Genomic DNA, 26,065 nt, shown 5'->3' with positions numbered 1-26,065 from the left:
TGAAGCCATGGCTCTGCTACCGGATGCTGGGGCTCCAGGGGCCTCCCATTTCCCCCTTTTGGTTTCTCTGATTTTCACCAACATCCAACGGCTCTTGCCCATTGCTGCCTAGAACGTTCCTGGAAATGTTGGAATTGATTGTACGCAGTGTTCAAAAGTTATCTTGTTACAGATAGAGACAGCCAAACAGATGGCACGTCATTCAGCCAATAAAGCAGACCCTACAATAATATCAACAGGAGAGTTTCGTGTTCCAGAGTGTTGTATTTATCAAAACCATATATTGAAGCTTCAGAAAATAAAAAAAACCCACAGACTTGAGTTAAAAACAAAGAATGCCACTCTTCGAACAAAGTAAATCTTTTTTACAAATAGCAAATAAAGCAGGCCCTACAATAATATTGATACAAGAGCATTTTGTTACAGAACTCCTTTTTCTTTTAATATATGAACAATTGTAAATTTGAGGCCTCAGACAAACCAGGCCGTGTCGCTTTTGGGAGAATAAAAAATAAAAATGAATTTCCCCCCTAAAAAATATTTAATAAAGTAGGCCCTATAAAAATAACATCAGCAGAAGAGGTTTTTGGGCCAGCAAATCCCCCTGGTGTATGTACATTGATCCTCTGTGTCACTAGAGAAAGAGTCTCTCTCTCTCTCTCTTTCGGCATTTAACTGACTCTTATTCAAGTCAGGAGTGATTGTCACAAGCTAAGATACTCCCTGCCCCACCCCCAAAGTGAGGAAGAGGCTCCCCCAGCACCCCCCGCCCCCGGAACAGGGAGGGGCTACCGGGGACAGACATTCCTTCCACACTGCTGCAGGTCTTATTCGCCTTGTTTTACAGAAGGGGGAAGCTGAGGCACCAAGAGGGAAGTGGTCATAAAGCCAGTCACAGCAGAGCTTGGACTAGAATCCAGGAGATCTCACTCCCAGGCCCACTGCTCTAACCTATAGGTCCCACTCCCCTCCTAGATCTGGGACAGAACCAGGCATCCCAGGTCAGAGGGGTTCATCCAGGTCGACAGCCCCTTCGCGGAGCAGCCTGTGCGGGGGTCCTGGCCCGGGTCCCATCTCCCCGGGGAGGCGGTGCTGGGCTGGGTGCTCCTGGGGCTGGCGCTGTCCTTCAGGGTGCAGGGGGAGACTGTTGTCTGTGGGATGCCCCCGTAGCTGCTCTGCCGTCCCCTGGGCTCCCAGAGCAGGCGTGGTGGAGTGGCACCCACTGCAGGGGGCCTGGGTCTTCTCAGGCCGTGGGTCCTGGAAGGCAGAGCAAGTCCGTGACTAAGTGGGCATGGGTGTGGGGGGTGGGACTAAGAGCAGCAGGGACCAATGGGGATGGGGGGCAGGGACTGAGTGGGCACTGAGGCGGATGGAGGGGCAAAGATGGGGTGATGGGGGATAGGGACTGAGCAGGCACCAGGGGTGATGGGGGGACTGTGCAAGCAGCGGGGAGGGGTAAGGAAGGGGGTAGGGATGGAGTGGGGCGTGGGTGGAGTAGGGGCAGGGACTGGGTAGGTAGCAGGGAGTCCCCGTCAATGACTCCCCCAGAGCACTTCCCCACATACCTGGCATGGGCTGCCAGGGGGCCGCCCTGGGGGGCACGGGTGCTGCCAGCTCAGGGTTCTCTGGACATCGGGGTGCAGCTCCCTTGGCTCCTCTTCATGGAAACGCTCCAGCAGGGCCAGGCTGGCCTGGAGAGTGGTCAGGTAATAGCCACCTGGAGGAGGATGGGGTGTAGATTGTCAGGCCAGAAGGGACCCTGGGGATTCTCTAGGTTGCCCTCCTCTCTGCACAGGGCTGCCCTGAATTGATTCCTGGAGGAACTAGCACAGATTTCAGAAAAACATCCCCCCTGCTTCAGACACTGCCAGTGACGGAGAATCCAGCCCTTGGGAGGCTGTGCCCCTGGTTAATTCCCCTCACTTACAAACATGCACCTTATTGCTAGTCTGAATTTGTCCAGCTTCAGCTTCCAGCCCTTGGTTCTTGCTAGACCTTCGGCTGCTAGACTGAAGAGCCGTGTGCTCTCCCGTTTCTGTTCCCCACGTAGGTACTTAGACTGGGATCACGCTTAACCTTTTCTCTGTTAAACTAAACAGATCGAGCTCCTGGGGTCTCTCCCTCTGAGGCTTGTTCTCTGAGCCTTTAGTCGTTCTCGTGACTCTGCTCTGAGCTTTATCAGCATCCCTCTTGCATTGTGGGCACCAGGACTGGCCGCAGGGCACCAGCGCCACACCCGGAGGTAACAGAACCTCCCTTCTCCTAGTCGAGATTCCCCTGTTACACACCCCGGGACCGCTTTAGCCCTTTTGGTCACAGCGTCGCACTGGGAGCTCACGTTCAGATGATTAGGTGGTCCCCCACCCCGCCCAGCATTTAGGGAAGTAAACGGACTCAGGGATTTTCCCCTCTAGGGGGCGCCATCTCTGATCTGGCCCCAGGGTGAGGGGACTGGCTGGCTTAGCGGGACAAGGAAAAGGGGTAGTGGAGGGCCTAGGCATCTCCCTTACCTTCCCCCAGGAGCTGGCTGGGCTCCATCAGCTCCATCATGTACTCAGCCTCCATGAGCAGCTGGGGCAGGTCGCACTGAGCCAGGATGAAACTCAGAACTGGCAAGAACTCGTCCGCCCCATAGCTCCCATCTGGGGGGAAGAGGAGACATGTGAGTGGGTGCTGGCAGGGATGGAGCAGGAACATAAGGGGGATGGGGGGGTCCTGGCAGTAGGGGAGGCAGGTGGCGTTGGGAGCATGAGCTGGGGGAGGGGGCCTCCCAGCGGGGAGTAGCATGGAGAGCACAGGCTGGGCAGGGATGGGGGAGGGATCCTGGAAGCTGAGGAGGCATGGGGTGCAGGTTGCACAGATTGGGGGACTGGGGAGGGAGGGGCAGGGGGAGACCAGGGTGGCTATGTTAGGTGTGGGAGGGCACAGGGGTCAGTTACGGGGGTGGGCAGGTATGGGGATATGGGGAGGATCAGGAGGTTGTAGGGAATGAGCAGGTTGGAGGTGGGGGGGGGGGGGCAGACTGGGTGGTATGGGGATGGTGCTGGGGAACAGGGGGCCGTATGGGGGTTGTCCATACTTGGGGACAGATCTATGGCTGCAGAGACGCCCTCCTAGGCCTGGGTGCTGGGCGAGGAAGAACGGGAGGCAGGGGGGCCATGCAGGTTAGGGTGGTCGGGAAGGCTGTGCGGGGGCCCCCCCCATGGCTCTGCAGACACCTTTGCAGCCCTGCAGGAGCAGCATCACGTGGGCGAGGGAGGGGACGGGGGGAAGGGATGAAGGGATCCGTACCCGGGGCTGCCCCCATGGCTCGGTAGACACCCTTGCAGGCCTGCAGCAGCAGTGTCACCTGGGTGCTGGGCGAATAGGCGCGCAGAAGCTGCAGCAGTTTGCGCCGTGCCCGCTGGGTGTCGGGGGGGCTAGGCAGCGTCGCCCGTGCCGGGAAGGCACCAGGGCCCCGCTCCCGCACCAGCCGCAGGTTCTCCCGGAGCTGGCCCAGGGACCCATCTGCCATGCGTCGCCTGCACAGCCGTGATGCCAGCACTGGTTTGAGGGGCTTCAGCACACAACGATGGAGGGCCCGTTCCAGCACAGCATCTGCGGAGTAGGAGTGGGTTACATGGGCTAGTGACAGAGCCAGGAGTCCCGGCTCCCAGCCCCACTGCTCTAACCCACTAGGCCCCACTCCCTTCTCTGAGCTGGGAATAGAACCCAGGTGTCCTGGTCCCCACTAGACTGCATTCCCCTTCCTGAACTGGGAATAGAACCCAGGCATCCTGGCTCTCCCCTGCCCCAACCCCCACCCTTCTCTTAGAACCCAGCAGTCCTGGCTCCCAGCCACCCCTGCTCTAACCATTACACCCCACTCGCCTCCCAGAGCTGGGGACAGAACCCAGGAGTCCTAGCTCCCAGCCCCACAGCTCTAACCCAGTAGACTCCATACCTGTCCCAGAGCTGGGAATAGAACCCAGGCACCCTGGATCCCTTCCCCCAGCCCCACTCACCCAGCCTGTGGTCAGGCAGCAGCGTGGGGCTTGGCAGCTCCAGGGCTGGGCTCTGCAGCAGCTGGGCCTTGGTGTTGGTCAGGAAGGTCCGGATGGGGCTCAGCAGCTCGTGGCTGGACTGCCACTCCCCCCCGCCACCCCTCACTAGAGTCAGGAAATCCTGGACGCTGGCTCCCAGCCTGGTGCTCCGGTCCCGCGCCAGCCCCTCCACGGCCCGTGACAGCTGTTTCTCAGGGGCCAGCACTGCCAAGACGGCATCGCTCATGCAGCGCAGGGGGGCACGGGGGCGGCGCTGGGCAGGAGGTGAGGGGGCCCGTGGACCCCCACCCCCCTCGCTCTCTGAGCCACTGGGGGACCCGCTGTCCAGCTCCTGCAGGGATGGGAGGCTGCTCCCGGCTGGCTCGGGATTAAGAGGCTCCCCAGCCCGCTGGGGCACCCGATACCCTGACATGCTGAGCGGTGAGTACTGGCCCGGTTCCTGGCGCAGGGTGGGGGACGTCCCTGTCTGGCTGGCAGGGATGGGGGGCGGTGGCTTGGGGGGAGGTGAGAGAGGGCTGGAGGTCTCGGTGGACACCCGCACTTTAATGCTGCGCTTGAAGTCGTCCCGCCGTGAGCCCCCGTCCCTGCCCTGGAACAGGGGGTTCAGGAAGCCCAGCGCCCCGTTGCCCAGGCCGCAGTCCAGCTCCCCTGGGCTCCGCGTGGGGATCGCACCCAGCTGGCCAGCTGCAGGGGCAGCATCCTCACAGAGTTGGGGCTCAGGCGACTCCAGGGGGTCCTTGGCATTGAGAGAAGAGCTCCAAAACTCTGGGGGAGGGGGGAGGAAACGAGGGGTCAGCACCGAGGAGAGGACAGGGGGCCTTTCCCCTGTAGGGGGCGCTGGCTGTGATCCAGCCCAAGGTGGGGGGCCTGGCTGGCTTAGGGGGCCAGAAATGGGATATGAGCCTTTCCCCTCTAGGGGCTGCCAGCTCCAATCTAGCCCCAGGCCAGGGGGAGGGGAGGGGAATTAGAGGAGGAATGGAGGGGTGGGATTTCCCGGCTACCTAGGGGGTGCAGGGAGGAGGTCCAGGGTGATGGGGGAAGGGGAGTGGGGATGGGGTGGAAATGGGGCACACAGAAAATGAGCAGGGAGGGGCCAGGGGGATTGAAGGGAGAGGAAGGATCAGGGAGAGGAGTGTAAGGGCCACTGAGATGTGGGGCAGGGGTGGGGGTCTGAGAGAGGGGTCCAGGGGGAAGGGCTGTTGCGGGGGGTGTCACTCACCGAGCCCCAGGTGGGAAATGGCCTCCAGTTCCTTGTGCGACACCGCCTGCTGGATGGGCGGGGGCAGGCGCAGGGCAACCGGGAGAACCTCCCTAGGGGGACAGTGCATCAGGCTCTGACGGCAGTCCCAGGGCTCCCCCCTCCCCCTCGGGCACTCCCCCAATTCCCTTCTGCCCTGCCCCCTCCCCCAGGGGCACTCCCCAATTCCCTTCTGCCCCACCCCCTCCCCCAGGGGCACTCCCCAATTCCCTTCTGCCCTTTGCCCTCTCCCCCAGGGCTGCCCCAACGCCCTCTATCCTATAACCCCTCTGCTGTCCCCCACTGCCCTGGACACTACAGGATCTCCGTCCACTGGGAGCAAGGGAGAGCTGGAGCTGGGTGGGGCTCAGATTTTGGGGTGCCCCCCCATCCTCCCACTCACCGGCTCTGGCAGTAGGAGGCCACCAGGTGCAGCATATCTGGGAAGCTCTGGGATGAGCCCTCCAGGGAGATGCCTGCAAAGAGAAGGACCCTCAGACCTGTGGCACTAGGAGGCACTCTCCCTGGCAGTCAGTACTTGCCTACTGGCCCAGTGCAGCGCTAGGGGGCACTGTGCTGCAGGGAGCTGGGGGGCTCAGTAGGGCGCCAGACGCAGGGCTGTGTGTAGGCGTGGCACTCCCAGGGGGGCACAGGGCAGCACAGACAGATGCGTCCCTACCAGCTGCTCTCTCCTGCAGGCAGTAGCTAGCGACGAAGGCCGGGGCCAAGTCATCTAGGAGGCGCAAGCAGAGAACCCGGCGTCGGTGTGTGTTCGATCGGCGCACCAGGAATGTCTGGGGCAAGAAGGGGGCACCTGTCAGCAGGGCCTACACCGGGGCTGGGGACATGGAACACTTCCCAATATCCACCCCCTTCCCTGCTCAGCCCCATGAACCCATCCAGTGTGGGATCCCCCACTCCCAATCAGCCCTGTGGACCCATCCAGTGTGGGATTCCCCCCCCATCAGCCCCATGGACCCATCCACTGTCGGATTTCCCTCCCCCAGTCAGCCCCATGGACCCATCCAGTGTGGGATTTCCTCCCCCCCACATCAGCCCCATGGACCCATCCAGAGTGGGATTTCCCTCCCCCAGTCAGCCCCATGGACCCATCCAGTGTGGGATTTCCCCCCGCCCATCAGTCCCATGGACCCATCCAGAGTGGGATTTCCCTCCCCCAGTCAGCCCCATGGACCCATCCAGTGTGGGATTTCCCCCCGCCCATCAGTCCCATGGACCCATCCAGTGTGGGATTTCCCCCCTCATCAGCCCCATGGACCCATCCAGTGTGGGTCCCCCCCCCATTAGAGCCATGGACCCATCCAGCCCAGTATTATTCCCCTCCCCAGATGAGCCCCAGGGGCCCACCCTGCCTGAAAACTCCCATCAGACCAATGGACCCATCTGCCCCAGTATCCAGCCCGGCAGGGCAGAGGCCCCCTGAGCCCTCACCCCGGGGGGCTCACGCTGCAGGATGTGCAGGGCGGTGGCAGAATTGAGGCTCAGCTGCAGCCAGACAGACTGGGTGAGGAGCAGACGATCCAGGAGGCTGACGCTGTTCAGAGACCCCCGGGCTGGCCTGGGCTGGGGGAAGACATGTGGGTCTGGGACATCGTACACCGGGTCACGCCCCAGGCTGAGGAGGGAGACAGCGCTGTGAGGAGGGCGGGGAGCCCCTAGCACTAAGGGCCAGAGCATGGAACCCAGGAGTCCGGGCGCCCAGCCCCACCTGCTTTAACTCACTACCCCCCACCCCCACCTGGGCTAGACCTCAGGAGCCCTGGCCCCCCACCTCCCAGGCCCCTCTGCCATACCCGTCTGGCTGGTCCGGGGGCTCCATCTCGGCTGGGTGACCAGGCTGCAGAGACAGGCTCCCTCTGCCAGAAACAGGAGTTGCTGTTAACCCTTAGCGGACCCCCCACCCCCTGGTACCCACTCCCCTGGGCCCCCCAGGGGCGGCTGAGTGTGGGACAGCCCAGCCCAGCACGACGCCAGCCCTGAAACGCTACCGGGAAGCTGCAGGAGGAGCAGGAAGGGGCACGACTCAGACCCACGTGGCCCTTGCTGGGAATACGCTTCTCCCCCGCGCCGGGGGCCCTGGCGGGGCGCTGAGATGCGGCCACCTCTGGGGTGGGGCGCGGGGGCTGTTTGTCCCGGGAGCGCAGCCGGGGAGAGGGGGCTCCTGCCCAGGGCGGGCTGCGGCAGCGGCGACCCAGGCAGTGCCCCAGCTCCGCGGGACGGGGGAGCTGTTCGGGCCTGGGCCAGGAATGCGCGAGTCGGCTCTGACTCACCGTCACACCAGCCCTGGCACAGGGCTGGGCCAGCCCCAGGCAGGGACGGGCGGGCTCCCCCCTCCCGCAGCTCAGTCACGTTTCCAAGGCAAAGCTCTCTGGGCTGGCACAGCCCATGCGGGGGCGCAGATCTAATCGGCAACCCAGCCCCGGGGCAGGGGGAACAGGAGGAGACAAAGCCTCCCAGCGTGCCCATTTTGTACAGGGGTAAACTGAGGCACGGAGCAGGGTTCTGCCCAAGCGAGAGTCCAGGAGTAGTGGCTCTCAGCCCCTCTGCTCTAACCCCCTAGACCCCAATCCCTGAGCTAAGAATAGAACCCAGGCGTCCTAGCTCCTAGCTCCCTGCTCTGACTCACTAGACCCCACTCTCTTCCCAGAGCTGGGGCTAGACCCCAGGAGTCCTGGCTCCCAGCCCCCGCTCCTCTCCCTGCGCTGGGGTAGAACCCATGGACCCATGTCCATGCTCCTAGTGCCCAGCACCCTGGTCTACCCACTAGACACTGTTCCTCTTCCAGATGGGAGAGAAAGGTCAATCTTAGGGCTGCAGGGCAGGTGTGTAATTGTGTGTGTATAATCACAGGGAAATGGTGCTTTGAGGCAGGGCAGTAGATGGAGGAGTTGGGGCGGGGGGTGCAGGGGAGAGAAAATTAGCAAGAGGTGGAAAATCCATCAGAACCATCCCAGATCCCCTCCCCTGATCTCAGCTCTCTCCCAGATCCCACCCCCCCTTTTCAGCCCCCCACCCCCAAGGTCCTGAGCTTGAAATAGCTGCTGGGCTGCTCCCTCCCTGCCTGGAGTGAAGTTTTGATGTGAACGGAGCTTACATTGCGGCTCATCCTGGTGGAGTCCCCAGTGCCCACTTCCCACTCCCCTAGTGCCCCATGCAGCCCCACACCCTGTCCCAATGCCCCCAACCGCAGGCCCTTACCTGGCAGTGCCCCCTCGCTGTCTGCAGCATCGTTATTAATTCATTATTCCCTTCGCTCCCAGGTTGAACTCAGATGCGCTGGGCTCTGAGCATGTCTGGGTTGCCAGCCAAATTCAGCAGCTGCCTGGCCACCCCCAGACACCAGGGGTCCTGGGCACCATCCCTAGGGTCTTGCTTTATCCTGGGTTTTGTATCTGTCTCCAGCCCCCAGCCAAGAGCCCTGCCCAGATGCCCTATCCCCTCACCCTGGCATCAGGGAGGCCACAGTAGCACCCAATACGGGGAGGGAAACTGAGGTACAAACAGGGGAGGGGACTCTGCCACTGTCAGCCAGCCAGCTGGGAAGAGAACCTAGGGGTCCTGGCTTCCAGCCAGCAACCCCCACTCCCCAACCAGTGGACCCCACAGTCCTTTCAAAATGGAGGATAGAAGCCAGGAGTCCTGGATCCCAGTGCCCCTGTCCCGCTTGACCCCACAGCCCTCCTAAAACTGGATAGAACTCAGGAGTTCTGGCTCCCAGACCCCAATCAGCTGGGCATGCAGAGAAGGGAGCTGAGCCATGGGGAGGGTAGTGGGATGTTGGAATCCAGATCAGTTCTCTGCACCACTCATGGGGTGTCAGGCTAAAGCCCCAATGTGGGGAGGGGCTAGTAGAGACCCCCTGTGGGCAGTTGGCAGGAGGGTTTGAAAGCCCAGCACGGGACAGAACCAAGGAGATCGGGGCAGGGTTCCCAGGTCTGTGCCAGATCCCACCCTGTGACCCAGTCCCACTCACCCTAAGGCCCTTGTAACCTCTCCAGGGCCTGTGAAGTTGGGGTGCAGCTCTGGCTGGGCTCATGCAGAAGGGATGGGAAGGGATCCCCCATTCATTACCCCCCTTGCTCTGCTGAGGAGTGCTGGAGGGGTGCAGGCAGCTGCAATTCTGGGGGAGACCTGACTGAGAATGAGCACGGCCCAGACACGAGAACCCCAGGCTGTCGGCCACGTGAGCAGCTCCCAGCAGTATGGTCTGGCCAGGGACTGTGAGGGGCCCTGTCTTTCCCGAGGGGAAGGAAGGCTGGAGAAGGGGCAACAGTGCAGGCTAGGAGAGTTGGCTGGGCGGTCCCAAAGGTGCTGCCACTTGGGGGAAAGGAGCCAGGGTGGGTGTCCCAGAATCAAAGCAGGTTGGAGTCAGGGGGTGCCCTGATGCTGCAATGACCCCTCTAAGGGCCAACTGTTCTGGAGGGGCTCAGAGACAAGAGACTGTGCACACAGCTGGGGCAGGGCTGGCTTGGAGCTGGGGATCCTCGGCGCCCCAGCAAGGGGACACCCCACTCACCCTCCACCCCCAGCCCACCCTGGAGCCAGAACGGAGTTGGCGTCCCCTAGAAGAGAAAAGGCCCATGCCCCACTCCCCATTCCCCCGCATATGCTGAAATAAATCAAAGGGCCACGAGTTTGTATGTTTCACTTGGTTTTTAATGTGAACATTTCCAGGGGGCTGGCCGAGGCCCAGGGCTTTTCCTGCTGAAGCCCCTGGAACCAGCACCCCTATTTCCCTGGGGGGCACAACAGCCCCAGGCACCGGGGTTTACGTGCAGCCCCCCAAGATTGCTACAAACATCAGAGTCCTAGTGAGGGAAGCGAGCAGTGAAGCCTCGTGCTGGCCTGTCTGCAGGGATCTGAGGCGGGAGCGCTGGCCATGGGAACACGCTGCCGGGCAGGGCCCCAGAGTCCTCTCCATCGGAGTCCTAGTGCAAGGGGAGAGCAAGCCCAGCCACTCGCTGCGCCGGGGAAGGTCCGTGGGCCGTTGGTGTCCAGGAGGAGGCCTGTGCCGAGCCGCAGGGCTGAGCCACGAGAAGGCCCGCTCAGGCCTTGTGCACCGAGTACTTGCCCTTCTGCAGCTGTGAGACGTAGATTTTGGTCTTGGTGCCATCCTCCCGGCGCAGCCAGACCTCCCCAGTGCTGACAGCCGTGATCACAGCCCTGCGGGGGAGAGCAGGGGTCACACCAGGCCCCCAAAGAGAGTCAGTTGCGTTGCCTCCCCCGCCCTGGGACTGGATTAGAGCCAGTACCCCCTACAGGGGAAAGGCCCTGTATCCTATTCCCTGCCCCCCGAGCCAGCCAGTCCCCTGCCTTGGGGCTGGATCAGAGCTGGTGCCTCCTAGAGGGAAAAGGCTCCGTGGCCCATTCCCTCCAGCCAGCCAGTCCCTGGCCACTCACTGCGCGGGCGCCTCGTCCCCGACCTCCAGGATGACGCTCTGCCCTTTGCTGTAGATCTCGCCCTCGTAATGCAGCCGCCCGTCCTCACAGCGGGCTGAGAATTGGGCCCCCGGCTTCTCCACCTTCACCAGCACTGGGGGGAGAGAGGTGGTCAATGCTGGGGGGGCAGGCACAGCCCTACATACCTGAGGATGGGCCCTGCTGGCAGCAGCAGGACCAGGTTAGCTCATGTCCTGGCTGAGGCACTGGGGGAGACCAGAGGTGGCAAGGGGGATCTGTGCAGGGTGGTGGAGGGCAACAAGATGGCTGGCGAGGAGCCATGAAGGGGCAGGAGGGACCCGGCTGGGATTCAGGGGGGCCCACGTCAGAGCCAGCGCCCCACTCCCTGAACACCTGAGCCAGCCAGTTCCCTGCCCTGGGGCCAGACTGGAGCTGGTGCCCCTAGAGAGGAGAGGCCCCATATCTTATCCCTTCCCCAGCTCTTACCATCTGATTTTCTTTTCTGGGGGGATACGGCTGCTTTAGCCTGTAGGGAGAGACAAGACGATTAAAGGGGCTTATGCAGGGAGCGTGCTCAACCCCCTGCAACTGCTCACAGAACTATGCAGACCCCACCCATGCTGGTCCCCCAGGAAGGATGGCAGCATTAGCCTGTGTGACAGATGGCAAAACTGAGGCACAGGGTAAGGGACTCACTCAGCATCAGTGAACAGAACCAGGGAGTCCTGACTCCCAGCGCCCACTCTCTGCCCACAGCTGGGGATAGAACCCAGGAGTCTTGGTTCCCAGCCCCACCCTCCCCATCACTAACCCACTAGACCCCTCCCCAGCTCTGCTCCCAGAGCCGGGGACAGACCCCAGGAGTCCTGGCTCCCAGCTTCTGGCCCAGCTATGCAAATGGTGACTTTTAAAGGGCATATTAAGAATACACATGAAAACAATCCCATTTCCACATGTTTGATCCCAAATGGCAGAGCTAGGAAGGGGGATTATTATGGGACATGGTGTTCTGCAGCACAACTAAGGGGGTGTGTGAGGGGTGGTTATTAAGGGACCCAGGCAGCCTGTGGGGCAGCCAGGGGACGTCTGTGTGTGGGAGGGGCTTAAGGGATCCAAGCATTGTGTGGGGTGACCGGGGGTGTGTGAGGGACTTGGGGTCCTGTGGTGTCGCTGAGGGATGTGTGGGATGGGGTTTAAGGGACTCAGGCATTGTGGGGGTTGGCCAGTGGTATGCAAGGAAGTGGGGGTTATTAAAGGACCCAGGCGTCCTGTGGGTCAGCCTCACCTTTTTGATGGCCGTCCAGTCTTCCAGGATGTCGATGTCCCGCAGCATGTAGACGATGTAGGGGCGTGAGGGGCACGTTAAGGGCTTGCAGCCATACATAGCCATGGTGATCATTTAGCCCTATTCCCTTTCACACCAACTGGGGGGGGGCGGGGGCAGCACTAGGATGCGGGGGGTGGGTGGGTGGGGAGATAGTGGCAGCCAGCCAGGAGCCAACAGGACTCCCTGCCACAGGGCACCAAAGGGGGGAGCCCCTTGGCCAGACATCCCAGCCCCCTCTTCCCCCAACATCAGCACTGGGACTGGAAGGGTCAGGGGCCAGGACTGATGGGACGCCTGGTGGGATGGGTCTGTTCTGGGGGAGGAGATACCAGCATGGCCAGCGGGGGGGAGATACCAGCAGAGCGTGTGTGTGTGTGGGCGGGGGGGACGGGACACCAGCATGGTCCTTGCCCCAAGCCCAGCGGGGGGGGGGGGGCGGGGGATGGGATACCAATGTAAGGATATCAGACACAAGTGGCGCTTTCTTCCTCTTGGCGGGCCGGAAGGGATCCCACTTCTTGAGGCTGTTCTTGGGGCGCAGCTTGTCGTCCCACCACTCTAACCCAGGAGGAGAGGACAAGGGTCAGAGGACAGCCCCACCCACCAGGCTGGGGGGGGCCTGCTTGGCAGCAGCCCCCTCTCTCCCTTCCCCCTGCCCCACAGGGATGCCTCTGGGGGGCAAAGGGGACTCAATCCTCTCTCCCCACTGGGGCTGCCAGTGCAGGGGAAGTTAGTGCCCTCTGGGGACAGGGATGAAGGGAATGGTTTGTGCCAGGAGTGGGGGGGCCAGTGATCCTGCCCCATGAGGGACTGGGCTGAGACCCAGCAAACTCGCCTCACACATGGAGCAAATGAACAGCTAGAAAGTGGGAACAACGCTAGGATACTGGGCAGGATGGACCCGTTGGTCTGATCCATGGGGTGCAGGGACCCTGGACACAGCTGCCTTTGTAATGGGGACGTGACACCGGGGCCCTGTTGGGGGCAGCAGCAGTGTGGCAGGGGGCATCAAGCTGGGGATGATTGTGGGGGCACACTGAAGTGAGAGCAGGTTAGAGGCACCCTGGATGACCAGGAGGCAGAGACATGTGGAGAACTGCCGGGGAAGGGGGTCGAGGGAGGCCCCAGGGCTCACTGACCCGAGGTGATGTCGATGCTCTGCCGATCATCCTCCAGGCGCTGGATGCGCTCCAGCAGCTCACTCTGCATGTTGTCGTACAGCAGCAGCTTCTCACTCTGTGTGGACAGGACGGGGTCGGGGGGTGCAGCCAGGACGGACCCACCCCACTGGCCCTGAGGACACTAGGGAGGCCCTGGAGGCGCAGCCAGACCCGATCCCACCCCAAGGCTGTGGGCTCCCAGCCTCCCACCTGGCTCAATTGGTCCCATTCCTGGACCCCCCGCAGTGGTTGGCGTCACCCACAGGTGCTCCCTGGGAATGCTGGGGGTGCAGAAGTCAGCCACTGGGCTCACACAGATGCGGCATCTGGAGCTGGGAAGTAGATGGAGGGTCTGCGGGAGCAAGGCAGTCCGTGGGGCACTCAGAGGCAAGATCGGGGGGCTTATGCAGGGGGCTCCTGCGGGGCGGGGAGGGACAGATGGGGACCTGCAGGGGACCTCAGCAATGGGACTGAGGGGGGCGGGGAAGAGCAAAGCAGGTTCATGAGGGCCCTCACCTCCAGGTGCTGGTGTGCTCCCTGCAGCTCACACTCGTGCTTGTTCCTGACCACCTCCAGGCACAGCCCCTTGTAGATGCCTGCAGAGAGGGGGGACCAGTGACCCCTGCCCACCCACCATCCCTCCACCTCCATGCCCAACCATAGCCCCTGCAAGATGCCTACCTTGGCTAACTCCAAGCCTCCCATGAGGCTCCCAGTCCAATTCCCTGCCCTCCTACCACCACCAGCCTGGGCCCCGCCAGCCTCACTCCATCACTCCCCCTACCCTGAGAAATTCCTGCCCTCTGGGCCCTGCCATCAACTGCCTGCTCTTGGCCCCACCCCTTCTTCCCACAGGTGGGCCTGGCCCCCACCTGCCTGAATCTCTCCACCGCTGAGCCCCCTTCCAGGGCCTGCCTGCCAGCACCCTCCTCTGAATTCCCACCCCACCCTGCAAGCCTGAGTCCCCCCCATGCCTCTCCTGAACCCCCTCCCCCAACTTCCTCTCCCACCCGCTCCCCCACCTGCCATCCATCCTCCCCTCTCCTGAACCCTTCCCTCCCCCACCTCTGGGCCACACTGGATCTGGGACCTGTCATTTCCCCCCCAAGCCCAGCTGCCCCCAGCTCCTGAGCCTTCAACCCTTGCTGCTCCCTTAGAGCTGGTCACTGCCCTCTGAGGCCTGTTTGGACCAGGACAGCCCAGGGGACATAGCCACCCTCCGCCCGCACCCTGGTCCTGAGCCCTGGCATCCCAACTCCTCAGCGGTGGGACCAGTCCCCTGTGGGGCAGCAGGGGATACAGATAACAGATGGGCAGGGCCAGGAGCTCACCAGCCACCTCGATGCGGATCTTCATGTTGTTCTGCAGGACACCCAGGGGGTCGAGGTACTCGGCTGCCCGCCCCGACGCCACATCCTCCAGCTTGGCCTTCACCTGGTTCAGTCGCTCCTTGAATAGCCTGCAGGGTACACCAGCAGGGACTGAGCCCTGTCCAGCCCACCCAGCTTGCACTTGCCCCCCGCTTCCAACCAGCCCTGCCCAGCATGGTCCCGCTCTGCCTACCCCACCCAGCACAGCACAGGCCTGCCCAGCCCACTGTGTCAGCCTGCACTGAGACACAGCCATCTCTGGGGTAGGGTGCAGGGACAGTTTATACCAGGATCCCTCGCCTGGCACTGAGATACAGGCACTTCAGGGGTGGGGAAGTCAACAGGGGACTCACTTTTCCTTGAGCTCAGAGAACTGCTTCTCCAGGTCACACATCTCATCCAGGCACTCACTGCGGCGCCGCTCACAGTCCTCCTCGTCCATCTCTGTAGGGCACAGCACATGTACCTTCCAGCCCACGCTCACCCTAGGCACAGTGCCACACACAGACCACCCGGGGAACTGAAGCACACAGAGTCAGGACACTCACCCAGGGGGCAAACAGAACCCAGGAGTCCTGGTTCATAGGCCCATCCCCCTATAGCCCACTAGACCCCATACTCCTCCCAAAGCTGGGAACAGAACCCAGGAGTCTGGGGAGAGGACACCGGCCTGGCTGGGCCATGGCTCTTACCCAGGAAGCAGGGCCAGCCCCCAGTACTGCTCCTTGATGAAGGGCCAAGCCCCATCCCAAATCCCCTTCCACACCCCGGTACCTGAGCTTTCTTCCTCGGACTCAGAAGGACTGGCACTATGTTCCTCCTCGCTTTCCTCCTCTTCGCCATTCAGCTCAGGTGCTGAGTCCCCATCCCCCTCCATCTCCTCCGCCTCCTTGGGCGCCGGGTGCACCGGCATGGGCGCTCTGGGTGATCAATGGCAGGGGTTATTGCCAGGTGATCTGGGAGGGTCCTACTTCACTGCACCTCCCACTGCCCTCCTCCATCACATGCAGGGCAGGGGACCCTGGACAGGGACAGCTGCCCCCCAACCCATGGGACCCCCTGTGTGCCCAGAGCATGGGTCTGGACAGGGGCAGCTCCAACCCCCAACCCCTGCCAATGTGTAGCCCCTTGCCCCAGGGCCATCATAATTAGTGGACCCCAGTTTCCACTGGGAACAACACTGAGACCCAACAACTTGTTCCACATGTGGGCCCTGAATACATATCACATGGGGCCAGACCAGAGCCAGCGCCTCCTAGAGGAGACAGGCCCTGTGTCTTATTCCCCCCCACATCCTCAGCCAGCCAGTCCTCCTGCCATGGGGCCAGACCAGAGCCAGCAACTCCTTGTTCTCACTGCATTGTGATTTGCAGCCACCTTGAGGGGAGCCCCATGAAGCCGCCCAGTTGCTGTCAGGGAGAGAGGAGCGATCAGCTGGTAGCTGCTATTGCAATGGTGTCGGGACACGTGATGGGACTCTGCAGAGATGGGTGCTGGTCTCATCGGAGCCAGCACGGTGACCCCAGTGCTCCCGTGCCATGAGCCTGGAGCTTCCTCCTCGCCAACACTGCAGGGACCTGACTTCCAACAGCAGGCCCCAATCCAGGCCCATGGGGCACTAGAGCCAGCAGGGAGCAGGGCTAGCAACGCTGGGAATACAGGCAGAGGCAGTAACAGAACCCAGGAGTCCTGGCTCCCAGCCCCCTGCTCGCTCTGCAACCGTGGTCTGACCCAACTCCCTGCTGGGTTTATTGCTGCTTGTGCAATGCTGGGGGACACTCTCTTCCCTCCCACCCCTTGATGGGAATGGTATATCCCATCTTCTGCTCACTTGAGCGCACTGAGGGACGTACCACTGCTATATATTCCCCCTCCAGTTGACATAGTCTGCTCTATTACCGTGCTGGGGAAGGCACCACTGAACCCCATACACAGCAGGAGGGCACAATTCACACGCCCCCCATGAGATGTCTTGGTCTCTTCCAGTTCCTTTGAGTTTGCTTTGGAAGATGCCATTCAGGTTCCCATGAAGGGGGACAGCAGGATATAGCGCACCCCTTCAATGGTGTGAGCCCCCAGTGCGTTTCCAATGGGGAATGGATCATTGAGCACCCACAATACGGGGGCCGCAACCCTCCCCTTTGAGTTGCAATGGTCTGGGCCGGCCGCCACTGTAAATTCTCCCCCTGGGGTTGCAATGGGCCGGCCTGCCCTCCCTTGATCGCAATGGGGATAGAACCAACAAGCTCCAGAAGCAGGGGAGGAGCGAATTCCCCCCTTGGGCTGCACTGCTCTAGCCCAGCTTCCATTGATCTCAGCTGGGAATGCACCACCCAGCACCCCATGGAGGGGAGGCTGGGACGAATCCATCTCCCGCTGCTCTGAGCCCCACGTACCTCGGGGAGCCCAGGCCGGCGGCCTCCCTCCCGTAGGCGCTTCGCTTCTCCGTACCCGGAAGCTCCACACCTACTGGCTCCGCCCCATCCTCTGCCAGCCAATCAGGGAGACCAGTTAGCCAGAGCGCCGTTGCCTCTATGGTTCCCAGTTGCCCCCCCCCTGCGTTGGGCCTTATGGGATAGTGGAGGATGGGGCATGTTCCCATGGCAACAGGACGCCCACAGCCTAGCGTGAGGTGAGCGACATACACCCAAAGTTGGGCTAAGGGGAATCCCCGAACTGGTGTTGCCATGGCACCTAGTCTTATGGGCACCTGCTTGTGACACATCACCATGGCACCCAGTCAGGTTGTTGCCATGGTGCCAGGTCATGACATTACCAGGGGACCTGGTGATTCCTGGACAGTCTCATCACAATCTGCTGCAGCGCCATTGCAGCATCGCCAGAGCACCAGTCACGGCGTTGCCATAACACTTGTCACCCAGTCCCAGTGCAGCCTTAGCACAGGACCTCTGGCCCCTTGCCATGGTGCCCAACTGCAATGTTGTCATGGCACCCATGGGACTGCCCCCATCACCCAAGAGCCTGGAGAGAGGCCAGGGCTGTGTGGCTCTCTGCTTCCCTCTCTCCATCCTGAGCAGCATGGGGTGCATTGGCAGGAGGGTCCCTGCTTTGGCACACCAAGAAGTCAGCACCACCCACCAGTGCCATATCTAGTGAGCAAAGCCCTGTGTGGGATAGATAAGTTCCAGCCACTGCCCCCAGCACCACAGAAAGGACCCACAGCAGGACACAGCCACGAGGAGATGCCCCTGGCCTCCACATACTTTATTGTTCTAAGCCAAGGCTTGCACTCAGGGGGACTGAATGCCAGGCCATTTCCTACAGTGGGGTAAGAGCACTCTGCCAGCCCCATCCAAGCAGCATTGAGCATCTTCATAAATTAAGCCTCATGCCCCCTGCCCTGAGGAGGTAGGTCAGTGCGTTAATTCCCATTTTACAAAAAGGGGAAAAATGAGCTGCAGAAAGGGGAGGGGACTTGGTGGAGGGCAAATAGAATCAGTGACAAAACTGGGAACAGAACCCAGGAGTCCCGACTTTCAGCTCCTCATTCTTTAACCACTAGGGCCTACTCTCCTCTCAGAGATAGGGAAAGATCCCACAAGTCCTGACTCCCCACCCCCCTTCTCTAATCCCTATACTAGCTCCCACCCCACAGCCACCTACAGAAAGGGAGATGGGGATGCTGAGTCCAGAACAGCCCCTTTCTCCCTGCTCAAGAAGGGAAAGAATCATAACAAGGGAGCTGCTGAGGGAGGAAACAACTGTTCTCTGCCCATACAGGCCGCAGCAGGAGGTCCTCTGTTCTGACAGCCTGCTGTTCAATGGGAAATTGGGGAGGAGAATGCTGAAGTATATTGGGGGAGGGGATACAGGAATCCATGACCCCAGCAACAGGTTGGGGCAGGTGCAGGATCCAGTGTCATGTGGCTGGAAAGATTCCCCCCTAGCTATAAACCTCTGTCCGATGTGGGGGTTAATGACTCAATGGAAAGGGGGGGCGTTGCAGGCCCAGATTGGGCAGGGCCCCCTAAAAACACTATGACACCAAAGCTACAGATGAAGGGTCACGGGGAAGGCAGGTCTGAGGAGCTGTGCCAGAGATGGCAGGACCATCAGCACCGGTGCAGTGAGCCAGGATACTTCAGCTTCAGCTCCTGCTTGAACTGGCGGAAGAGCACCTTATTGCGCTGATTCTCGGCATCCTTCTGTGCATGGAACTCGCTCGGCACCTTGAAGCCCTTGTGCACCAGGAAAGCATTGTTCAGTACTGAGAAACTGTACCCGGCCACATGGAGCTCACATGCCTGTGAAAGGGGACAGGAGAGCTGTGAACGAGAGACCAGGGTAATCCCCACCCCCACCAGACTCCGAAATCTGTTACACTGAGGGCTGAAAAGCAGCCACCTCTAGAGTGGAGTGCAGGGGCTATTTATACTGGGATCCTTCTCCTGGGACTAAGATGCAACCACCTCTGGGGTGGGGCACTGGAGCTGTTTTATACAAGGATCCCTCACCCAGAGCTCAGATACAGTGTGGGATGTGGGGGCTATTTCACAGCTTCACAGAGCACTACAGTTCAGCACAGGAAGTGGAAATTCTCCACTGGATGGAAACTGTAGGAAAAGGGACAAATGGTCGTTAGTAAGCACAAGGGGCCAAGGCCCATTTTACATCTCACTGGACAGATGGCACTTCAGTGTTTACGGCAACCCCGGTGCAGCCCTGGCATTGGGAACAGTACTAACTGCAAGGTGAAAGCACCTCTTACTGAACCCCCCACCCTGCTTCCTGCAGCACATTGCCCCCTACATTGTGCTGTTTCTCCCCCCAGCCAGTAAATACCCATGACCTAGGGCTGGATCAGGGCCAAAGCCCCCTTGCCGGGAAGGAAATATTCACTTCTCACACCCTGCCCAGGTGTCTCACAGGGCCATGTTCGGGCAGGGTTGGTGTAACCACTAGGCGAACTACTCGGCCACCTAGGGCGCCGAGATATGGGGGCGCCAAAAAGCGGTACCCCCAAATCTTTTTTTACACTATTGCTTAGGGGAAGATACCTGTCAGTCTCCAATGCTCGGGCCGTGCCAGGGCCAGCAGCCTCTTCACCTCGGAGTCTCCCCTGCTTGCCCGGGGGCCACTCCTCCTCTCAGGCTCCCCAGCCACTGCCACCGCGGCCGCCCAGAAGGACACGGGCGGGGGGCTTCGTCACGGAGGAGGCGCAAGGGGCTGGGCTCGGCTGGGGCCCTGCACCTGCCAGCCGAAAGCAGCAGGAACCGGGTGCCAGGTGGCCCGGGTGCCAGGTGGCCCGAGCCCAGGGCTGCGGCAGCCTCCACAGCAGCAGGGGCATGCAGGGAGCGTAGGCGCCCTGGGCTCGGCCACCTGGCTCCCCCCAAGCAGCACCCGGTTCCTGCTGCTCTCAGCCAGCAGGTGCGGGGCCCCAGCTGAGCCCAGCCCCTTGCGTCTCCTCTGCGGCAGCGCCCCCCGCTCGCGTCCTCCTGGACAGCCTGAGAGGAGGAGTGGCCCCCGGGCAAGCTGGGGAGACTCTGAGGTGAAGAGGCTGCTGGCCCTGGTGCGGCCCGAGCGCTGGAGACTGACAGGTACCTGCCCCTGCCCCATCCCGGCACCGCCTGCCCCCCAGCCCAGTGAGCGTTACCTGCCCCACCAGCTTCAGAGCCCTGCCCCATACTGTCAGCCACCCTAAGCTCAATGTGACACCAGCACCCCTTGGCAAAGGGCCCCCTGATCTTCACAAACTGCTGTCACTGCAGGCCTGACAAACTCACTGCACCCCACATGTGTCTTACAGGGCACTTACCCACAAAGAGGAATGTGGAAGGGATCTACACAAAGCTGGTAACTTGACAAGAGTGAGAATCTTTGTGAGATGTGTGCATGGGTAATATTGAAGGAATAATGTATTTACCTTAAAAGTCTGCTTTACAGACTTGGAGTAGAAATTAGTCACCAGGAGATAATGGCCCTTTGGGGCAAGGGGAATTTGTCACCCTGCCTAACGTGGCTGGCAAGGCTCAATTGTTTAGCTTTGCACAATAGTAAGACTTTGAATGGGACACCATCAGAGGCAATGGCAAACAACTGAAACACCTTAAAGGTAAAAAAGAAACATTACAACAGCCGTTACCCGTTCTGACAGGCTGTTTATAATGCTAAGTTTACTAGTTTTCGGAGGTTGTTGGGGGTGGGGGGGTATGCAAGGTGGAAGTTTTGCCTAGGGCGCAAAATATCCTTGCAGCAGCCCTGTGTTCGGGTGCCCTCTATGAGGCTCAGTGAGCATAACCTGAAGTGCCTAGTGATCAGGAGAGCACCTGGCTGAGACTTCCCAGACTTGTTTCACCCACAGGTCAAGGACACCCTGCTCCATCTCTTGGAGTGGCTGGGCGTATATCTGGGGCTGGCTCCCATGGCACAAATGCCTCCCCATGCCCAGTGAAGCAGGTACCTGGCTGATGCGGTTGAACCCATACTGCTTGAATCTTTCATCATAGGGTGGCACAGAGTTGGCACTGATGTAGAAGGGCTCCCAGGGGTCCCTCCACTCCACGGTGTAGGCAATGTTCAGGGAACTGCCTGGAGGCAGGTTCAGCCAGCGTGAGTAGTTGGTGGGGGCCTGGCAGCGTGGGCAGAGCTCCTCGTAGAACGGCCGGATCTCCCCCACCTGATACAGCTGCAGCAGCTCGGCCTTGGCACCTGGGAGGCGCCGGGTGTGCCGGATCTCAAAGGCGGGCACCACAAAGACGCCGGGTGGCCCCTCAGCACCCAAGGTTGCAGCTAGTGCCAGGAAGGCCTCACGCAACCCCTCGCTGGGCAGCATGTCCACGTCCAGCACGAGCGTGTAGTGCCCCGTGGCCGCCCCCCGCGCCACATTGCGCAGCAGGTTGTTGGGGTATGAGGCGTTGGCGCCCAGGGCATAGTTACGCCGGCCCGCCCCGGCCCGGGCCAGCTTGGCGAAGACATCCCCACAGGCCTTGAGCCGGGCAAACTCCGCCCGGTCCTCTAGCTCGGGGAAGGCGGCCAGGTCCCCGGAGTGGCACACCAGGTGGGCACTCACCAGCTGCCGCACTGGCCCGCACAGCGCCCCCAGGGCGTAGAGCATCAGCGTGGCCAGCCGCACCTCGGCGGGGCCCGGCGCAAAGAGCGCCACGGAGACCGGGCCCTGCCAGCGCCCCACCAGCTCCTGCAGCTGGTGCAGGTTGCTCAGGCTGGTGTGGGTGGCGAGCACCAGGTCGGGCGCCCGCCCCGCCCGCTCCGGAGGCCCCAGCATGTCCGTGTAGATCCGGTACTGCCCGCTGGCATCCAGCCGCCCGCCGCTGGCCAGGGCGCGCTTCAGCTGCTCCTTCTGCTGCTCGCTGGGCCGGCCGGGCGCCTCGCCCCGGCGCCCCCCGAACAGCTCCGAGTAGCGGGAGCGCTGCTGGCGGCCGTGGAGCCCCGAGAGCAGGGACAGGTAGAGCAGCTGCAGCAGGGCCACCAGCGCCAGCGCCCACAGCAGCGCCTTGAAGAAGGAGCATCTGGCGGGGCCCTGCATCCCCGCTCAGGCCCGGCGCGCTGCGCCCATGCTCGCCAGAGGGGACCGGCGCAGGCAGCGGGCGGCTGCAGCTCCCGGCCCCTCCATGCAGCCAGCCGGGGGCCGGGAATGGAGGCGCCCGTCGCTGCGGCAGCGCGCCACCTGCCCTAGGGAGGAGCCACTGCAGGCCGGCTCGCCACCGCGCCCCGCCCGCCGGGGACAGGGGGCGCCGGGGGAGTGTCGGGGGGGGGTGTTCTGACCATTGCACGGGACTGGCTCGCGCGCCTCCGGCTGCATCCGGGCCCGGCTCGGATGGGGCAAGGGAGGGACAGGGAGGGGGAGGGTGTCCGGGCAAGGGGGTGTGTGCAAAAGGCAGCGCAGGGGGAATCAAGGCCTCTGCACACAGACCCTCCCCGTCCCGTGCACTCTTGTCCCCACTCACACACTCTCAGGGGTATGGCTGGTTTGGCAAGCAGAACTCAACATGAGAGACGAGGTGGCCGAGTGGTTAAGGCGATGGACTGCTAATCCATTGTGCTCTGCACGCGTGGGTTCGAATCCCACCCTCGTCGCTCCCTTTTTGGGACGAAGAAGAAGGTTCAACGTGCATTATTTTCTGGACTGATTCTGGAAGAAAGGGGGTGGGGGATGTTCGCAGCCTTAAGGGTAATGAGAGCTGCGTCTACTGTTCAACTTGTCTCATTCTTTCTCCATTCATGTAATAAAGTCTCAGCCCCTGGGGTTAAGGCTGTGGGGAGGGGTGTTCAATAAAATCCCCCCTCAGTATCAGGGGCCCCAACAGGTGCATTTGGGGTGGGTGAAATGACACACTGGAACCCCGATAGCCCACAGTAGATCGAATGGGTGGGGGGGTCTATTGGGTGGTGGGCTGGGAATTGTATTAGACTCCCCAATACACTGCCCTAGGAATATGAAAGCGAGCTATTCGTGGGGTGCAGGTAGGGCAGCCAACAACCCCTGCTTAGACGAAGGCAGACGGCAGGGGATCTGTCACTCACTAGAGGGGCCGAAGGGAGACCTCTGGATGGGATGGATGTTCCTCCTCATTCGGGCATAAGTGGGGCCTGGGTGTGTCCTCCCCCTTGAAAGATGTGGAAACTGAGGCAGAGAGCTGGGGAGGAACACACCCAGACAATCAGTGGCTGAACGGGGACTGGAACCCAGTGAGTCCTGGCTCTCCGCCCCTCTGTTGTAACCACTAGCCCCCTCCAAGACCTGGGAACAGAAGTCAGGAATCTATTTTCCATGCCAGAGTTTGTGGTTATGCTGAGTACAGCATGCTGGGGGGCACATCCCTCCCATGGACTCCCTCCGAAACACCCAGCTTTGGCCACTGTTGGCAGAGAGGATACTGGGCTAGATGCACCATTGGTCTGACCCAATATGGCTGTTCTTATGTGATGTTTTGCTTCAGGCAGTGCCGTCATAGTACCCCACCATTCATTCCCCATCACCCCATCATTCCCCATCACCACCACCAGCCCCCTCTCAATTCATCACAGATCCTGGAGAGGGGCCAGAGAGCAGCCCCAGCATGGGGTATCCCCTCTTCCCTGCGGGAACCCCACCTGAGGGAAGAAGGTGGGGGCTTGGGGTCTGTTGAGGGGGATGGGGGCAGGTGTGGGGGTGGCATGAGCCCCTGTGTTGCAAGGAACAGGGCGAAGACCCAACAGACTCACTCTCCCAACATGGTGAGCTAGATGAAACTCTCAGATTAACCCCTTCTTGGCCGGGAAGCTAAGGCAGGAGGTTGAGTCCAGCAAACAGCAGAAGATTGGCAAAGAATTAGGCTGAACAGGATAGGTGCCCTGGGCAGTAGCAGCTAAAAGGAGCCCAAGGGTACAGCTGGCATCGAAGTAGCCTGACCTGTGAATATTTGTGGCTTCATTCATAGAGTTTAAGGCCAAAAAGGGCCAGCAGATCATCTAGTCTGACCTGCTGTATGGTCCAGGCCAGAGATTGCCACTGGTATCCCTGCACTGAGCCCGGTCACTTGGGTTTGACTACAGCATCTTCCCCCAAGGCAGCCAGGCTGGATTTGAAGACCCCAAGAGATAGAGAATCCACCACTTCCCTTGGCAGTTTGTGCCGCTGGTTAATCACCTGTTCTGTTAAAAACGGGTGCCTTATTTCTCCTTGGAACATGTCTGGCTTCAGCTGTCACCTCTTGGTTCTTGTTTTGCCTTTCTTTGCTAGCTTAAAGAGCCTGTCAGTATTTGGTGTCTTCTCTCCATGAAGGTACTTAGATACCTAGATCAAGCCACCTCCTGATCTTCTCTTTGAGAAGCTGAATGGATTGAGCTCCTTCGTCTCTTGCTACAGCATTTTTCCCATTCGTTTGTTTGGCTCTTCTCTGCAACCTCTCCAATTTTTCAACAGCTTTTTTATAATGTGGCCCCCCAGAGCTCCGTTAGGTCAAAGAGCCGGTGAGTACTTGGCCTTTTGTCCCCAGAAATGTACACACAGACTGTAATCCAGTCACCTCTCCTTTTTGGTAAGATGAACAGATAGAGCTTTTTAAGTCTCTCTCTCTCTCTCTCTAATGATTTTGCACAGCCAGGGGTGACATCCATCTAATTTTCTAGTGGAGACCAGCCCTTAGCATAAACCAAGCCCAAGACACCAGCCAGGCATCTATAAAATTGATTCTCCAAACCATCTTCAAGCACTGACAGAGCCTGTCCAGCATCTTGTCTCCAATTGTGGCTGATCTCTGATGCTTCAGAGGAAGGGGGCAGGGGGGAATTATGCGTCAGGGAAAAAAAATTCCCTTCCTGACACCTGCAGGGGGTCAGCCGAAGCCCACAAGTATAATTTGATTAGTCAGTGTCAGGGCTGTGGGTCTAGGGAGCCATGTGGGTGACTGGGCTGAGGTCTCTGACTGGAGCTGACTAGAGACAGAACTGCTCCTTAGGATCTGGTTTATGGGACTCCTGGTAGGAGGGATTACCCTGAGGGCGAGCTACCCTTCCACTAGATGGCAGGTGCGTATAATGTAAATAACTCACATGGAACAGTCCTAGATCCGCATGGCTCGGCTACCTGCTCCTACCCAGCGTAGGGGGTGGGGGCAGCAGTGGTACTGGGAGAAGGGGGAGATTTTTACACACATACACCCTGTCCCCTGCAGTAGTTTAGGCAAAACCAGCAAAGCAGTGCACAGGATGGCACATATCCACACCCAGCCCCACGTTGCTATGGGATGGGGTGGGATGGGGGCTGTGCGCCTACAGAATACCTGCCCGCTTAGCCTTGGTTTCCCAGGTCCACCACCCCACAATTGCTCTCAGCGACAAATGGGGAGTTAACCCACAGAGGCCAAGACAAATCCTTGTAAAAAAACCTCACATCACTTTTATTGAAAAAAATAAAAATAAAAATCAAACTTATTAAAAAGAGCAAAAAGCAGCCTATGAAATACAGTAAAACAGCCACCCCAGCCCCACACACACAATAAAGCCAACGGGGAAAAATGCCACCATATCCTTCTCTCTCACAGGGATTTCTATTGCACCTGCCACCATGGTATCTGGGCACATCACAACATGAACTGAATATACCCTCGTGCCCCAGGGAGGGGAGGGCAGGGCAGGGCAGTGCTAATATCTTCATTGTACAGATGGGGAAATTGAGGCACAGAGAGGCTAAGGGACATGCAGGGAATACAGGGCACAGCAGGGAACCAAACCCAGGTCTGCTGAGTCACCAGACCTGCCCATGAGCCACCCTTGAACTCTTCCAGTAGCACAAAGCTGCCTGCTAGCAGCTGGGCCATGGCTACTGATGCCTGCTAGAGGAATCACTCCTTTGGCTCGGGAGGTCCAAGGTTCGTACTCAGAAGGGGGCGAATCTAACTACCATAAAGTCCTAAAGGTGGAGAGAAGAATCTGGGGGAAGACACAAAGGGGCAGAGGTTCCAGTGGAGAAATTAAACCTTTATGCACCAGAAAGTTAACAACAAAAGAGGTTTCTTTCCCTTCTTTGGACGCTGCAGCAGGCAGTG

The 26,065-nt window shown here is 60.3% G+C and overlaps 3 protein-coding genes and 1 non-coding gene across 4 annotated transcripts; 1 reads left to right on the top strand and 3 right to left on the bottom strand.

Moving 5' to 3' along the window:
• Nucleotides 1-259: 259 nt before the first annotated feature.
• Nucleotides 260-7,661, bottom strand: RIN1 (Ras and Rab interactor 1). Its single transcript, XM_074959711.1, has 11 exons — nucleotides 7,572-7,661; nucleotides 7,095-7,157; nucleotides 6,733-6,916; nucleotides 5,960-6,074; nucleotides 5,684-5,756; nucleotides 5,263-5,354; nucleotides 4,005-4,808; nucleotides 3,292-3,597; nucleotides 2,511-2,642; nucleotides 1,566-1,717; nucleotides 260-1,257 (listed from the first exon to the last, which is right to left on the bottom strand). Exons 2-11 carry the CDS (start codon nucleotides 7,118-7,120, stop codon nucleotides 1,003-1,005), a joined length of 2,139 nt encoding a protein of 712 aa, XP_074815812.1. The 5' UTR covers nucleotides 7,121-7,157; nucleotides 7,572-7,661; the 3' UTR covers nucleotides 260-1,002.
• A 2,328-nt stretch (nucleotides 7,662-9,989) lies between these two features.
• On the bottom strand, nucleotides 9,990-17,545 carry BRMS1 (BRMS1 transcriptional repressor and anoikis regulator). The gene is given in 13 exon segments (XM_074957822.1): nucleotides 9,990-10,464; nucleotides 10,702-10,834; nucleotides 11,188-11,227; nucleotides 11,987-12,051; nucleotides 12,494-12,586; nucleotides 13,168-13,264; nucleotides 13,705-13,784; nucleotides 14,520-14,647; nucleotides 14,912-15,002; nucleotides 15,333-15,478; nucleotides 16,955-17,115; nucleotides 17,117-17,335; nucleotides 17,337-17,545. Coding segments are annotated over 13 exon segments (1,422 nt in total). The 5' UTR covers nucleotides 17,388-17,545; the 3' UTR covers nucleotides 9,990-10,346.
• A 612-nt stretch (nucleotides 17,546-18,157) lies between these two features.
• On the bottom strand, nucleotides 18,158-22,179 carry B4GAT1 (beta-1,4-glucuronyltransferase 1). The gene is made up of 2 exons (XM_074957823.1): nucleotides 20,980-22,179; nucleotides 18,158-18,823 (listed from the first exon to the last, which is right to left on the bottom strand). Exons 1-2 carry the CDS (start codon nucleotides 22,060-22,062, stop codon nucleotides 18,632-18,634), a joined length of 1,275 nt encoding a protein of 424 aa, XP_074813924.1. The 5' UTR covers nucleotides 22,063-22,179; the 3' UTR covers nucleotides 18,158-18,631.
• Nucleotides 22,180-22,531: 352 nt separating this feature from the next.
• Nucleotides 22,532-22,613, top strand: TRNAS-GCU (transfer RNA serine (anticodon GCU)). The gene has a single exon. It is a non-coding gene; the product is annotated as a tRNA-Ser (tRNA).
• The last annotated feature ends 3,452 nt before the right edge of the window (nucleotides 22,614-26,065 follow it).

Source organism: Natator depressus, chromosome 7 (assembly GCF_965152275.1).
Source record: "Natator depressus isolate rNatDep1 chromosome 7, rNatDep2.hap1, whole genome shotgun sequence".
NCBI classification, from domain to species: Eukaryota; Metazoa; Chordata; order Testudines; family Cheloniidae; genus Natator; species Natator depressus.
The sequence above is the reverse complement of the archived record's forward strand: the minus strand, read 5'-3'. Positions and strand labels throughout refer to the sequence as shown.